The sequence below is a fragment of the Monodelphis domestica genome, chromosome 6, assembly GCF_027887165.1.
Source record: "Monodelphis domestica isolate mMonDom1 chromosome 6, mMonDom1.pri, whole genome shotgun sequence".
NCBI lineage: Eukaryota > Metazoa > Chordata > Mammalia > Didelphimorphia > Didelphidae > Monodelphis > Monodelphis domestica.
The window spans coordinates 171,678,048-171,694,457 of record NC_077232.1 but is presented as its reverse complement, the minus strand read 5'-3'; the positions used below and the strand labels follow the sequence as shown (position 1 = coordinate 171,694,457).

General features: G+C 40.3%; 1 protein-coding gene across 2 annotated transcripts in view; it reads right to left on the bottom strand.

Annotated features, from left to right (window-relative positions):
- The window catches only part of NOCT (nocturnin), a 44,526-nt gene extending 32,859 nt beyond the window's left edge, over positions 1-11,667 (bottom strand). Inside the window, exon 1 of one of the 2 annotated variants that reach the window (XM_007496311.3) lies at positions 10,571-11,667. In XM_007496311.3, coding sequence (XP_007496373.1) covers positions 10,571-10,820 — 250 coding nt within the window. In that variant the 5' untranslated portion in view covers positions 10,821-11,667. The remainder of the gene's footprint in view (positions 1-10,570) is intronic. The other variant, XM_056802715.1, reaches the window with a different exon arrangement.
- Between the last annotated feature and the right edge of the window lie 4,743 nt (positions 11,668-16,410).

Below are 16,410 nucleotides of genomic sequence, written 5' to 3'. Positions count from 1 at the left end.
GCAAGGAATGTCTCTACAGGGGATAATAGATTTTTTTTTTAAACTGAACAGATTAATTAGCTTTTAAAAACCCTTCTACTGAGTAAGTTTCTATTTGAATACTCTCCCCTTTGATCATAGATTGGAGCTAGAAGGAAACTTAGAGGTCCAACAAGTCCACCCGTCTCATTTTACAGATGAAGAAAGTGACTTGCCAAAGGTTAAGGAGGAAGCAAATGGCAGAATAGAGATTTGAATCCCTGTCCCCTGACTTTGTAAGGTCTTCCAAGGCAAAGGACAGCATTGCTCATTTTATCCAAGGCAACCTGAAAATGGTTAGCACTTAATGGGTATTCAAATGAATTAAAAAGGGAGAATCTTTGTTAGTTTCCCATCTGCTAATCAGCTCTGGAAAGGAGATGTTGAATTTTACTTGTTTCTTAAGGGGTAGCTTGTCATAGTGGACAGAAAATTGTACTTTGGGAGTTGGGCTCCAATTCTACTTCTGACCTTATCATCATCATGGAAAATCACTGAGCTTCTCACCTTCCCCAGGAACTTGTCCTATTGATCATTCCCTCTATCATTTTAAAATCTCTACCTACTGGTTTGGTTCCTGATGCTGACAGGTCTCTCTCAACTCTAATTTTAAAATAAATACAGAAAACATCCTGCATTTGATCTTGATCATTTGATCCCCTCAAGGGATAGAGATTAAGTCCTGCATTTTTCTCTCCTTCTTCATGGCCATCCTCTAAGGAAGAGGTGTCCATGGGTCCTGCATCTACTTTCTCACCACCCACTCACTTTCAATGAATAGTCTACTCTACTGAAACTGTCAGTTGCTAAATCCATGGCTTCCATTCTCATCTTCCAGAACATCTATTATCTCCAAGGGTCACACTGTCTCTCCTCCTGGATATTCTCTCCTCTTTCAGCTTTAGTGAACCACTATTATCTAATCTCTATTTGGCCCTCCCAATAGCAAGGCATTCAAAGTACTCCAGTTCTTCCATTATCAATTAGTTTCCATAGTAGCAACACCCTTAGCTGTGGGATGATCCAATAAACTAGATTTCAGCTAAAAAAAAAAAAAGAGTAGCTATTCTAAATCTTATTTATACTAAAGCCTCCCAAAGCACTACCTTCAACCCTCTTAAGATGTATATATACTTCATTAAAAGGAATTCAGCCATGACTCTCTTCTCCCCTCATATCAGTCACACATCTTTCCCTCACTACCAATCAATCTTCAGTGTGTCTTTCTCTTAACCTAAGGCAATTCCTTTACATGTACTCTTGATCCCATTACCAGAATGATAGACAGTCCCCTTGTCCTTCAGTTGTGTTCAACTCTTCATAACCCCACGTAGAGTTTTCTTGACAAAGATACTGGAGTGGTTTGCCATTTCTTTCTCTAGTTCATTTTATAGATAAGGAAACTGAGGCAAATAGGGTTAACTGACTTGTTCAGGGTCACACAGCTAGTAAGTGTCTGAAACCAGATTTGAACTCCAGAAGATGAGTCTTAGTGACTATGCCTGGCACTCTATCTACTGCCCCACTATAATCCCTGCTTTCTCTTATCTTCAATCCCTTACTATCTACTAGTTCCTTTCCTCCTGACTACTAACATGCCAAAGTCTTCCCCATCCTTAAATAACTCTCCCCTGAGCAGACCTAGCTTGTTGCTATTGCTGTTGCTGTCTAACTCTTTGTGACCCCATAGAGGTTTCCTTGGCAAAGACAGTGGTACCCAGAGGATTAATGCAGAGGTTAAGTGACTTGCCCAGGGTTGCACACTTAGTGAGTGCCTGAAGCTGGAATTTGGACTCCAGTTTCCCTGACTCCAGGTCCAGCACTCTATCCACTGAACCACTTAGCTCACTGCTAGCTCCTATATTTCTCCTCTCCATTTCAGCTAAAGACTTTAGAATCTATCTTCTGTTTATCATAACTGAAATTACCCTCTCCAAAGTCACCATTAATTCAACAAACATGTATTAAGTGCTTACTACAAAAAAAGGAATAATAGTCTGTGCCCTTAAATAATTTGCCTTCTAATGAGAAAGAGGAAATATTATTTAAATTAAAATTCCACATAAAAAATCCCAAATATAAGCCACTCTTTAAAAAATAAACTTTCTCCCCTGATATAGTAGAAAAATTAAATATGCTTCTGCTTAAAGTCCATGTAAATGCTTTTGTTTAAAGTCTGGGTAGACTATGTAATTCAGGACATACAAGGATCAACAGAAAGAAGACAACAATAGGAAATATTGCTTTCTTATCTTTTTATGTTACCCTATTTTCCTTTTTAATATATAAATTATGTCTTTCATGTTTCCCTTTTTCAGTTCATTCTCTGGCATAACATTCACAATTTATTCTTCAAGCATTAAATCTGTAGCTGTGTATGGTATTGTCTTGGTTTTACTCATTTTGCTGTCCATTATCCTATGTAGTTCTTTCCAAGTTTAAAAAAAAAATAGTCTGCTTATTATCTCTTATGGTGCAGTAGTATTCCATCACAATCATATACCACAATTTATTTAGTTATTCCCCAATGGCTAGGCAACCCCACAATCTGCAATTCTTTGCCACCACAAAGGTTCTTTTCCCTTTTTCCCTCCAGATTTCCTTGGGAAACAGACCCAGCAATTTTGCTGGGTCTAAGGGTATACCCAAGTTTTATAACTCTGGGTGAAAATTCCAAATTGCTCTCCAAAATTGTTGGATCAGTTCACAGTTCTACCAATGGTATATTAGTGCCCAGTTTTCCCACTCCAACTCTTGTCATCTTGCCCTTTTGTCATTTTAGCCAATCTAATGGGTATGAGATGAATCCATGATCTCTTAATTGCCAAGTCTAATGGCTTCTCATCCTCATCCTTCTTGCCCACTGTGCAGTATCTGACACTGTTGTTTAGCTTGCTGGATTGTCTCTCCTTTCTAGGTTTTCCTAATTCTGCTCCCTTGGTTGTTTTCTTCTGTCTGATTGTTCTTTGTTTCCTTTACTGATTCTTCACCCATATCACACTCACCAACCCCAGGTGCTCCTCAAGACTCTGGTCCCTGATCCTCTTCTTTTCTCTCTATATCTCATTTGTAGGTCCCATGAGTTCAAGGATCGACTTTTCAATGAGCAACAAGGCAGATGCTTCCTAGATTCATATAGCCAGCCACTTCAAGTCTCCTGACTTCATTACAAATCATGTTTATTGGACATTTCTGTCTGGATATCTCAGCGTCTTAGAGTTAGCCAATACAAAAGAGAATTTCAAAATCTTCCCTCAAACCCGGTCCTTCTCCAAATTTCCCTATTTCTGTCAAGGATACCACTGTCATTGTTCATAAACTCAGAATCATCTTTAACTCCTTCCTGTCCCTCAGTCTTCTCTCCCAAACCCCATATATACAATTATTTATATTTGTAATCATTTGGTCCTCCTACTTTGTGACTTTTTAGACAGAATTCTCCATGGGGGAGGGGGGAAAGAAGATTCTTGGTCTTTAGCACAGTGCCTGGCACATAGACACTTAATAAAAGTTTACTATTTACCAAATCTTGTTCTTTACACCTTTCATTTTTGTCTCCTTTTCCTCCATTCAAACCACCAACTTCCCTGGTGAGGATCTTACCACCCCTCGCCTAGTTTGCTACAAAAACTTTTTGATTGTGCCTTTCTCTATTCCTTCCTCTGTAGAGCTTTGGCTCTACATTCCTAAGGTAGGCACTAGTCTGATCATGTCACTCGCTTGTTTAAATATCCTCTTGGCTCTTTTGGGAAAAAAATACAAACTCCTTAGCATTTTAAGTCCTCCACAATCTGGCTCCCTCTTACCTTCTTTCTAGCTTTGTTGTCATTCAGTTGTTTCTCAGTTGTGCTTGACTCTTCGTGACCCCATTTGGGGTTTTCTTGGCAAAGATACTCCATTGGTTTGCCATTTCCTTTTCCAGTTTCCTTTACAGATGAGGAAACTGAAACAAACTGGATTGAGTGACTTGTCCAGGGCCACATGACTAGTAAGTATCTGAGGCCAGATTTAAACTCAAGAAGATGAATCTTTCTGACTCCAAGCCCACCACACACTATCCAATGTGCCACCTAGCTGCCCTCCTAGCCCAATTTCACATTAATCCCTTTCAGATTCTCTACGGTCCAGGCATATTGGCATATATCAGGTGTTTCCTTTTATCTGACGCACCAACTCTTATCTCAGTATACTTCCACAAGTCTCTAAATATGGAATGCAAAGCCTACTTAATTACATTTCACAGAATGCATGAAATGCAGATTTAGAGCTGGAAGGAAACTTAGAGGTCATCAAATTCAATGCCCTTATTTTAGGAATGAAAAAACTGAGCCAGAGGTTAAATGACTGGTTCAGGGTCACACAGTCTATCACATAGGCCTGACTTAAATCCAGGTTTTTCTAACTCCTGGGACAATATTATATCCACTATTCCACACTGCTTCTGGCTTTGAGCACAGCAGGCATTTAACAGTTGAGCTAAATTGAATGCTACACCCCTGCTCAAGACCCTCCAAGCTGCCCAGTCCTAAACTTGTTTATCAAGTCCAAATCCTTCCACCTGCCTTTTGGTGTATTTCCAAACAAGGTCAGATCACACCTGTCCAACCTTGAACATGACTCCTCAAAAGACAACTACCTCTGCAGCCAGAATGATCTGCTCCATGTCCTCTGCCATGTTCATTTCCACACACAAATTCCACGCACAATACCTGAATTCATCTATCTCCAATGTTCTCCAAAAGCTTTCTCCAACTACTGTATTCCAGACAACCCCTACTCCTTTCTTAGCACTACAAATTTAATACGTGGTTCATGTTTCATTTTTGTTATTTTTCCTTCTTCCCTGCTTCTTCTCTCTCCCCATCATCACCGCCCACCTTCCCTTCCCCAAGTGTATTAGACTGCAAGGTATTGTGCAAAGTGTTTGGAATAGGAACATGCAAATACTGGATGACTGATTATCTGGTGGCATACTGCATAGAACACTGGGCCTAGAGATGGGAGGAACCTAGTTCAAATGTGACCTCTGACACTTCCTAGCTAAGAGACCCTGGGCAAGTCACTTAACCCTATTTGCCTAGCTCTTGCCTTTCGGTCTTAGAGTTGTTACTAGGACAGAAAGTAAGAGATAAGGGGGAAAAAGTATCAATAACAATAAGCTAAGGATAACAGACTGGAGCACTTCTAAGGTCCTTTCCAGCTCTAAATCTTGGAGCTTGTATTGCTAAGAAAGGTATAATTACTGAAGCTTTCTAAGGGCTTATACCTCACCTCCAAGAAGATCTGTAGCTGCAACCATTTGGAAAATTTTTCCTCACCTCTTGGTTCCTGGAATGATTACCATTGAGAGTTAATAGCATGGGAAGAGAGATCTCCAAGCTTTAAGTTCCTCACTCTTCCCAGATCATATTTTAGGAAAATTTAAAAGTTTATCCAAAGAAAAAGGCTGGCTAGTGGAATTTCTTGTCACCTCTGGGAGGGGGGAGAAAAGAGGAGAGAGAAAGAAAACAAATCATGTAAACATGAAAAAATATTTTAAAATAAAGTAGAAAAACTAAAACTACAAATTACAGGAAAAAAACCACAAAAGGAAAAGGTTGGAAAGACCTGTAGGTGACCAAGAAATATTTGTAGATTGGCTGATATCCATTTCTCTTATTTACTCTTTCCATTTCCTTGTGATGAGGATAAAGAATCCTGTAGGTATTATTAATCTCAATATATTTTTCTGGAAAAAAAATTGAAACAGGCAAATTGAAGCACCAGTGATCTCAAGTCACACAGGGCTCTCCCTATCTGGTTCTACACCCAAGTCTGGTGCACTGACAGCTTGGTAAAATGAATGTGGAATCTGCCAGTCAGAAGACCTGGGTTTGCATCCTAGCTTTGCTTCTTACTAGTGGTAAATAACGAATTCCTCAGTTTCCTTCTCTGTAAAATGAACCAAACTCCAATCCTATAACTATAACCTTGAACTATCAGACTATGTTTCTATCTTCTCCTCTCCTGGCATTCATTCTGTATCACCTACCAGATGTTTCACAAGTTCATACACAGTGTTTATACTTTTCTAAAACAAAGAACCTAACTCAGACGCTTAACCAGCCAGAGTCCTCATGCATACGCTTGCAGGGAAAGGACACAATCCTCCCACAGGCCAGAACAATTTACTCTCAACAAAACCTGGATAAATTACAACCTTGTCCACTGCCTCCTCCTCCCTTCCCAAGCTGCTGACTCACACAAACTAAGTATGGCTGCTGCTTCACCAAGACACTACTCCCCTTTAGGTCTGTATGGAGAAGAAAGTAACCAAAGGGATAATGCAGCCAACCTTTTGTGATTGGAGGAAGAGGACAGGAGGTAGGGAGGAAGGGAGGAGGAAGAAGAGGAGGAGAGAGGGAGGAGGAAGTATGACTAGAGCATAGGTTGAAAGCCCACAGCAATTTTCCAAACTGCATTTCATCCAGTACTTTTGCAGGAATCTGGGTTTGAGGCAAGCCTGCCTTACAACATCTGAATTCTGTCAAAGGCTAAAGTCCTCAAATTTAGTCAGTAATGCATGACTTTAAGAGAGGAAGGTGAGGAGAAAGTGGTTATCAAGAAGAGGAAGTAATAATGCCAACTCACATTTGATATGCAGCTCTTAAAGGTTACAAAATGTTTTGTTCTACTCAGTGATGGCTAATTTATGACGTCAGTAAAACCATCATCAATGTAATCCAACAAACATTGCCCATTTTTGTGCAAAGCGCTATGAAATCAGATGGCAGAATTTTCATTTGGTTTTAGAAGCTTGTGGAGAATTTAATAGAAGAGGACTTAGTGATGGTGTGACAAGGAAATCACTTTAAAAGACTGAATTTTGAGGTTTACAATGGGGAATGGCTGGAGTAAAGGCACAAAGTATTTAGGTATGGGTAGAAGACCAGAGAACAATCAAGTTTGGCGGGAACAAAAAGTGCACAGAATGGTTCCACTGGTAACACTTGTGACAAACTCAAGTAGAAAGGAGGATGACTCTATACAGAAAGATCCCAGCAGCCGCATGTGGACAACTGACTTAAAGAAGCACGAATGAACATAACTTATGTTGTATTTTACTTTTAGCTATTTTGTTAGATAGTTCCCAATAACGTTTTATACTGCACTGGGGAGTGAGCTCCTGGAGGGCAAGAATTATCTTTTGCCTCTCTTTGAAGCCCCAGCACTTAGCATAGTGCCAGGCACCTAGGAGACACTTACTAAAACGTTTACTGGCTGGCTTTATTGTATCTTGGAACCTTTGGCAATCTGATGCAACCAATATGGAGCCCTTGTCAGAATAAGTATTGAAATGAAAGAAATCAATGACAGCTATATAGAAATAGTGATAAAAATATTTCTTTTTTAAGGTCCATGTGTCCCTGTGGTTGTGAGTGAGGTCAGATTGTGGAGGGCCTTGAAGATCAGGCAAGAATTTGAATTCCTTTGTTCAAGTGGTATCCATCCTTTGAAATAATCTTCCCTTACTCTATCTATTGAAACACTCTTCATCCTTCCTTCCCTGCCCAGCTCAAATGTCAATCCTTTCATAAAGCTCTTTTCTGAGCTGCTGCACCGGAAGGCCTCCCTTGAGCCTGGTCTGCCCTACCTCCGCTCGTACATTTTGTGATAACTAGATTGCTTGTATGTTTCTTATTTGTGCACAAGTTTTATCAGCTCCACTAGATTATAAGCAACTTGAAGTCAAGATCTGACTTTTTACAACTTAATATTTCCCACAGCCCTAGCAGTGTCTTGTACGTTGTAGGTGCTACACATTTGTTGAGGGAATGAGTGAATGGATGTTATTTCAGGTACTAGATGGGAGATAAAAGGAGGCTGACAAACCTTTTGAAATGATTCTTCAAGGAAGTGTAACATCATCAGGGCTGGTGCCTCTACTTTATAATTTACTGGATAAATTTAAAAAGATGTTGAAGGTGAAACGTCCGTGAACTTGGGTCCACCTTCTGCACTATGCTAGGTTTGTTAAGAGATATTCATTCCCTCTCCAGACCTATATTTGAAACATTTCCAGGTGGACAAAATCTGCTGCCAGGGCTTTTGCTCCATAGTTTTTCTGAACTCAGGATTACTTCCATGCCACAATGAGCCATCTGAGGAGGACAGGAATGGAGGTGGCAACAAGTATGGAATCAATAGCTCAGGCATGGGGAAAAACCTAATTAGCTCAATGTGGATGGTACAAAATATTCCCTTTTAGAGGGAAGATTTCAAATAAGGAAATGACTATTTAAAAAAGAATCAACATATAGAAAATAACTGGATTCTGGAAGGCTTGCTTTCTAATAGTTCCAGTAGAATGTAAACCTAATAAAGTCAGTGACTGGGCACAACAATTAATTAATAAATATTTGTGGGGTTGAACTGGACCTGTGAAGGCGGTATGCCATAGCGGAAAGAGCAATGGATCTTGAAGTCTGAGGATGTGGGTTCAAGTCTCAGTTCTGCTACTTGATCAGACCTTTTAAGTAACTTTCTCCTCTGTAGTTCCCATTTTCTTCTTCTAACAAGGAGGCTAGCCTGAATGATTTCTCAGGTCTCTTCCAGCTCTAACACTCCATCAGCCCATGAAAGCTCCTTTTTGGTTAATTTTCTGATAACTGATTAAACAACAAATCTATGTTTCAGAGTTGCTTATTGTTTAGTGAAGCCCTCCAGCCTCATGAGTACAAGACTCTCCTGGTTTCAAGTTTCCTTTTCCTTTTCCTGGCTTCAGATCCTTTCCACAGGAAAGACTCTTTTCAAGTTCCCAGGGAAAAGCATCCCTTACTAACAACAAGACACCACTGGATGTCTTAATTAACACTCCTTTCATAACTAGCATATTTTAGTAACAGGGTCATTCTCTCTCCTCTAGCCCTCACCCAAATCCTGCTAATACCGGTAGAGCAGGCTGTCTCCTAGGGGACCAGACAAGCATCATTTTCTACAGTATCAAGCTGATGTAAAGTGCAGGCCTCTCTTGGTGGGTTACAAAAAGGTGGTAAGTGGTGTATTAGCTTCAGTGCCAGGAAAGAAACACTCCAAGAGAGCAGCTCAACTATATCTTAAAGACATCATAGAGCCCATCATAACAACAATGCAACATTGGTGTTCACTTTAACAGATCATTCTTAAAAGTTATCAACAGCTCATTCTTAAAGTTACTGTTGAATGAGATCTTACTCTAAAATGTTATACCCTCCCAACCTTTACCAACAATTTCAGAACACATTTAAATAGCATTTGCTACATCCAATCTTAGATGATAATTTTTAGTTACTAAAGGAAGCTACATTTCTTCTAATACATTTCCCTGGCTTACAATTTTGCATACTTATCCTTTAGAAGAACTGAAACTCCAAGAATTGTTTCATATTTTACTTATTTACTTCTCAAGTTCCAATATCTTAGTTTTTAACAGGAAGGAAAGTTAATAATGACAGATGATACTGTGTTGGTCCATCCTGTAAAGTCAAACAATTTTGCAACTAAAAAAAATATGCTTATAGGGTATGTGACTTGTAGATCCTTCAGTATGCCCCTCCCCCAGGTAGAATGAGACTAAAGGAAAGGGAAGTTCCTGGTTTTATTAAGATAATGTATAAAAAGCCTTTCTCAGGTATAGACATTTCAACCTTTGCAAATCCTTAATCAGGGAACCTTGAACAACCAATAGCAAAAAGTCTGAATGATGAGGCAGCTCAAAGAAATGCTCATGAATCCAATAAAAGCAAAATGAATTAGTCTAGATATATACCATAGTAATTAAATAGTAGTAAAAAGAAACTGGTCGTTTAAAAATTAGAAATTGGGACTGGACATGTAATTTCATTGGCATAGGGGGAACTCTCAGTAAGGAGACTCCCCCTAACAAGGCAATTTATACCTCTGCAACTTATAGTCTTTGTTGCCTAGAGCACCCCAGAGGTTAAATGACTTGCTCAGGGTCAGACAACCAATATTTGTCATAAATGGGATATGAACCTTGAGGCTGGTACCTCTCACATCATGCTATTGAGACTAATCTGTGAAAAGTAGGATAAATGATTGTTTCGGAATCAACACCATGACCTTACCTTACACTCAGAGCAATCACTGCAGAAAAGATATTTACACAAAATTTAAGCTAAGGATGTTTAAAAGAGCTAATCAACACTAATATACTGCCATCTCTCAATGAGGAAATGTAAGGAAGGTCCCGAAGCAAACCCATTTACTGAAACCACTGTGTCCAAGTACTGAATAGGGGACACCCTGTTCTTGTTCTTAGCAAGTGTGATGTAAGACCTAAGCAAAGGTAGGGTCCAACAAAAAGCAACCTTTGATAATGTTATTTCAGACTTCTACAAGAGAGAATCTGACTCCTGGATGGACTGGCTGCCTGGGCTGGCACACAGGGGTTTCCCATTCAATCCCCGGCTGGGGCAAGAATGCGCGTTCCATTCCGTCCTAGGGGTTTTAGGCGCCGGCTGGCCGAGTTCACAAAAGGAACCTTACCACCGCGAACGTTGCAAGCACTCACCAGTCCTGGAGGACGCAATGCCGGGACCAGAAGCCAGCTCCGTCGCCGCCAGGTGAGGAGGAGGAGGAGGAACAGGATGGAGAGGGGGAGGAGAAGCACCAGTCTCAGACAGGGGTCGAGGGGAATGAGATCGCAGAGGCGCGGGGGGAGAAGGGGATTGCCTCCGCAGCCTGGAGGAGGATACGCAGCAGAGACTGGACACGTCTCTTTGGAGCAGGGCCGAGCAAAAGCGGGTCGGGCTCTGATACATTCCGTGGGGGCGAGAACCAGACGATGGCACCAGACCGACGGGCGACCCGGGACACCACTGAGCACGGGTCCGGAGTGGAAGGGAAGGATGGATGGAGGGAAGAAGGGAGGGATGGATGGAGGTCTGCTGCTGCTGCTTCTGCTGCTGTTGCCGCTGCCGCTGCCGGGGGAGGCGGGGGCCGCAGGAGGGGCTGGGCTCAGGGCTGCCCGGCTGCTGCCGCAGCCCCCGCAGCCTCCTCCGTCAGCATTCACCGTCGGCTCCCGACGCCCGCACAATGGAGCCGGGGCCGGGAATGCAAGCGCAGGGGGAAAGTTGCGCTGGGGAGCTGATGAGGCGAGTCCTCCACTCCTCCTCTGGAGCTCCTTTCCTCCTGCTTGCGAAGCAGGACGGACAACCACTGGAGCGGACGCAGCAGCAGTAGAAGCAAGCGCAGCAGGGAGAGCAGAGCCGGCGACAGCGTTGGCGGCGACAGCAAGAACGTCTGCCTGGCGCACCTCAAAGGCTACAAGGCTAAGCGGGAGGGCTAGCGCAGGGCCTTGACGAAATGGGCTGCTACCAACCAGGGAGGGGAGGGGTGTTCCGGAAGATCAGCCCCACGCTCCAGCCGGACGAGGCTTCCCAGACGAGTAACGATACAGCATCACAAGGATAAAAGTATTCGGCTGATTCAGCAGCAGGGACTATTAGGTTTCGAGGAAGACGAAGGGCTGGTTTCGGGGTTTGCACACTGACGCCTCCCCCCTTCCGGTCTCTGGAATGGAAGCGCTCTCCCCAGGCCGGGTGTCCCAAGCTGGTTCTGCAGCAGGGGCCCAGAGAAAGTGCGTGCGTGTCTGTGTGGGTTTCTGTGTCTCTGAACAAGAACTGGAGCAAAGGTCGCACAGCCTCAGGGCACGCATTATACAGCCGTGGTTTTTTCTGTTAGGTTGCCGAAGGCTCCCATTTGTCACCAGCTCTCCATAATGCTTTTCGAAGGACCTTAATACTTTAATACTTTGATGGCTCTGTGATCTCATCGATGTAGGTACTTCCCCCAGCAATGCAGATGGCAACCCGTCGGTGCTTCCCCCATAAATATTTCCATCTATTATACTGGGCTTCTTGACTGTACTTGGGGACCAATGTGGCCCCAGGGCTGTCTCGATGTTCCTCGATCTTGTCTTTTTCTGATTATAAATCTCTTGAAGTATTTTACACACCTTCCTGTCTTTGTGCTCCAAATCACCACTGGTAATAGGCGGCAGTCTGTTGATGCTTATCATCCACTTGACTTTTCCCCTGTGGATAGTTAAGCTAAACTTGGGAGATGGAATTCCAAGAAACTTACTTTGGCTGGAATTTATACTGAGCGATAACTGCTAAATGCTTATTGATTGATGAATTGACTGAAGGAGAATAATGTCAAATGTCTGGAAAAGTAGGCTGGAACCAAGCTGAGTTAAGGCAAGCAACAAAAAGTCATCCACAGTGGGACAAAAATATGGAGTAAAGTGGAAAAGCACTGATTTCTTTAATCAAAGGATCCAGATTCAAGCCCCAACTCTGTCGCATATGTATTACTTGTGAGAATTTGGGGCAAATCATATAACCATTAAAAAAAAAGATATTTTATTTTCCTAATTACTTATAATAACAATTTTCAACATATATTTCCAGAAATTATAAGATCTAAATTGCCTCTCTCTCCCTTCCCTCCCCCCTCTTGGAAATGATAAGCAATTTTATCTGGGTTATATGTGTATTATCATGCAAAACATACTTCCATAATGGTCAGTGTTGTAGGAGAATACTCATATAAAACCAAAACCCCCAAATAAAAACATAAATAATATGAAGAGAAAAATAGTATGTTTTGATTTACATTCTAACTCCAATAATTCTTTCTCTGGAGATGGACAGCATTCTTTGTCACAAGTCCTTCAGAATTGTCCTGGATTGCTGAGAGTAGCCAAGTCTTTCATAGCTGATCATCATACAATAGTGTTGTTATTGTGTACAATGTTCTCTCCTTCTGCTTATTTTGCTTTACATTAGTTCATATAGTCATTTCCAGCTTTTTCTGAAACCATCCTGCTCATCAATTCTTACAGCACAATAGTATTCTTTCACCATCATATAACATCCAGAGGCCTTTTTCAGCAGGTGTTTTGAATCCAAGTACCGCAGGATCTTTATCTCTTCTTATTTTCTTTGAAGTAATAAGAGACACCAAAACTCCAGGCTGCATAATTTAGAGGTAATTTGTATCAGGATAGAAGTAAAAAACTTTAGGTTCTATTTTTGAATTTCATTCAGATCAAAGGATCATAGGACTTCCTCATGTATCATACTATATCAGGAAATCTTTCAAAAGTCAAAATATTATTCATTCCAATTCTTGGAAAATCAGCCTTTTTATGTTTTCCTATTCAGCTCAGATGATGAGTAGGGATGGAAACTCTAAGAATGAATAGCACTCACACTGGAATAAACTATATATATTTTAACATATATATAATATTTACATATATAGTTTTTGAGAAGTCATTAAAATACAAAAGCAACTATGGGTATAGAATATTATAAAATATAGTTGATGTATTGATTTTGCTGAACAGCTTCCTTTCTCTTAAAATCATTTTTTTTAAACAAGGTATATATTTCTGGGGAGAAGGAACATGTTTAGAAATGAATTAATGTAAAAACAAAATGTATCAATAAAAACTATGAAAAAAGAAATAAAAGGACAAAAGCAAAAATATTTCCTTTTTTTTTGAAGTTTTTTTTAATGCTTTTCCCATTCATTATATTACTTAGAGTTTCAAGACTTTTAATGGTAACACCAGATTGAATCTTTTTTTTTTTAACCCTTACCTTCTGTCTTGAAATCAATACTGGATACTGGTTCTAAGGCAGAAGAGTGATAAGGGCTAGGCAATGGGGGTTAAGTGACTTGCCCAGGGTCACACAGCTTGAAAGTGTTTAAGGCCAAAACCTAGGACCTCCTGTTTCTAGGCCTGGCTCTCAATCCACTGCGCTACCCAGCTGCCCCCAGATGAAATCTTGAAGGCCTATTTTTAAAAAATGTGACTAATTGTAAGCATAAGGAGAATTGGTCTTATTATTATAGAAAATTCAATTCACATGAAAATACTGTAATGCTCAAATAGATATTTGATCTTGAGATAGATCCTCCTATTGATGAATATTGTGACTCACTGAAAAAGTAGCACAATACAATGGAAATGGAATGACCCATGTTCTGACCCATGTTCAAATGACCCCTTTCTTTCTTACTACTGTACTGATTTTAGACAAATTATCACCTGACTTTCAGTCACCCTCTTTATCTATAAAATGAGTGAGTTTAACTTAATGGCTTATAAAATCCTTCCCAGCTCATCCTCTCCTGCATTTGCACAAGAAGAGTCCATCCAAAGGGCTGTTGGCTTTTCTTTCATTCTCTTCAGTGGAGCACATAGGAAGTTCATTAGTTGACTATCCCTTGCTCTCACTATGTGACTGACCTGCCTTTTTTTCCCAGTCATCCATTTCTCCCATGATATATTTTATCCCATTTCTCCCACATCATGCCTTATTTCTAATGTGTTAGACCAGTCCTCACTCACCACAAGACTCTCTTTTGCCTTCAGGGCAATGCTCAACTTCCATTCTTTGGAGATACTAGTATCCCACAGCTAGGCACCATACAGTACAACTAAAACAAATTTGGTATGAAAAAGATTGGCTTTTGTTTCAGGGTTATCAAACAATTAACCAAACAAGCATTTATCAAGTGCCTACTATATTCCATTCACCATCTAAGGTCTGGGGTTACAGAAACAAAAATTGAACAGTGCCTGATCCCTAGGAGTTTATGTGTTGTTAAAAGAGATGACATATCAATAAACACTTACAGAATACATACAAATAAAGTTAAACTATTTTAATGAGGATTCAGTGAGATGACGGATGTAAATCCCTTTGAAATTGCAAAACAATATATAAACACCAGCTATGACTCTTATTTCCTCTTGAAGATAGCCACTTTTGAGTCCCCTAGCATTACAGCTTGGTTTACAAATTAAAAACATGTGAACAATCAGATTTAACCAGGAAGCCAAGGTCAGAAAATTCCTTCCTTCCCTCCTGTGCTTCAGTCTCAGAAGAGAACTTCCCAGGATGAAAGAAAGAGTCAATGATAAACTATGGTGTGATGGTTGATACAACGAGCAAAAGATGAAATGATTGAGGAAAGAAACATTTGATCTTCTAAGCACAAAGATTTATTAAGCAATGCACATGAATTGTTCAACAAACCAGGACCAGTCTCCTTCCTCAGCTTAGGGCTTGGAGCCTGAATACAAAGGGAAATAAACTTTTATACATTAAAAATAATTACTTTTTAAAGGACCAGTTAATTAAAAAGGAACAATACAGAATTAGGTAATCTGATTTCTAATTGGATGAAAGATTAGGGACTTTCCAAATTGGGAGGTGGAAAGCAAACAGGAGCAGTTCCCTGAATTCAGGAAAAAACTGGGTCCCATTCTTCCCCAGGTATCTGGAAGCAATCAAAGGAACAATAACTCATTAATTAGTATGGGACCAATTTTCCAATAAGAAGTGTAGGTTGCTCAAGATATGTAATTGTGAGAAAACTCCTTACATCATCTTTGGATCTGAGTTTCTGGTCAACATAACCTCGGTCCTTGGTAAATATTAAGTACCTAAATATTAGGTACAGGTGGTTCAGTTTCCCAGTCATGCAGGAATAGGTTCAAACAATGCAATAAGGTTTTTCCCCCCCCCCCAAACTCTCATATTGAATATGTTTTTCTCACGAGACAGAATTTAGATTAGGCCCATCATCAAATAAAAAGAGAACTGAGCTAGCTCCAGAATTGTCACAAATGGAGTCAGCGTGGTTCATTCATTTCCATAATTAACCATTTGCTGTCCAAGTCACCTCAGTTCCTTCAGTTTTCTTACATTTGGATGGAAGGGCTTGGGAGTCAAAGCTAAGTCCTATCATGGATTCTGCCTCTAATCTACTATGAGACCTTAGGTAAATCACTGTATGTTTCTCAACAACAAATGGATCTCATTACAAGGGAAAGAGTTTTGTTCTCATGTGAGCTCTTGCAAAATATCAGCCTATATTTTTCCCATTATTTATTCCACTCCATGTAATAGGATAAATGTTACTCTTATAGCCAGAATAAGGATAAATTAGTACAGCTGCAGCAGCACTTAAATTACTGTTTGTTATAAAGGAACTTACAGTTTATGTACATGGTATGATTTACCTTGCAATAAATATTAAAATCTTACAAAATGACTTGAAAATTTCAGTAAGAAAAATGCTAACAGTTTGTACATTAAAAAGGCATTGCTATAAATTAAAACATATTAAACTTACTCATATCTAGATATCAGTGTAAGTTCTACAAAGAAATTTCCCCCCAATAGCCTCATGGTAGATAGGTGGTACCATTACCACCCTCATTTTAAACATGAGGAGGCTGAGGTTTAGAGATGTGATAGCTAGTTAACATGCTTTAGGACTGAAATTCAAAGCTAAGTTTCATGCCATGTTCTTTCCATGAAACCT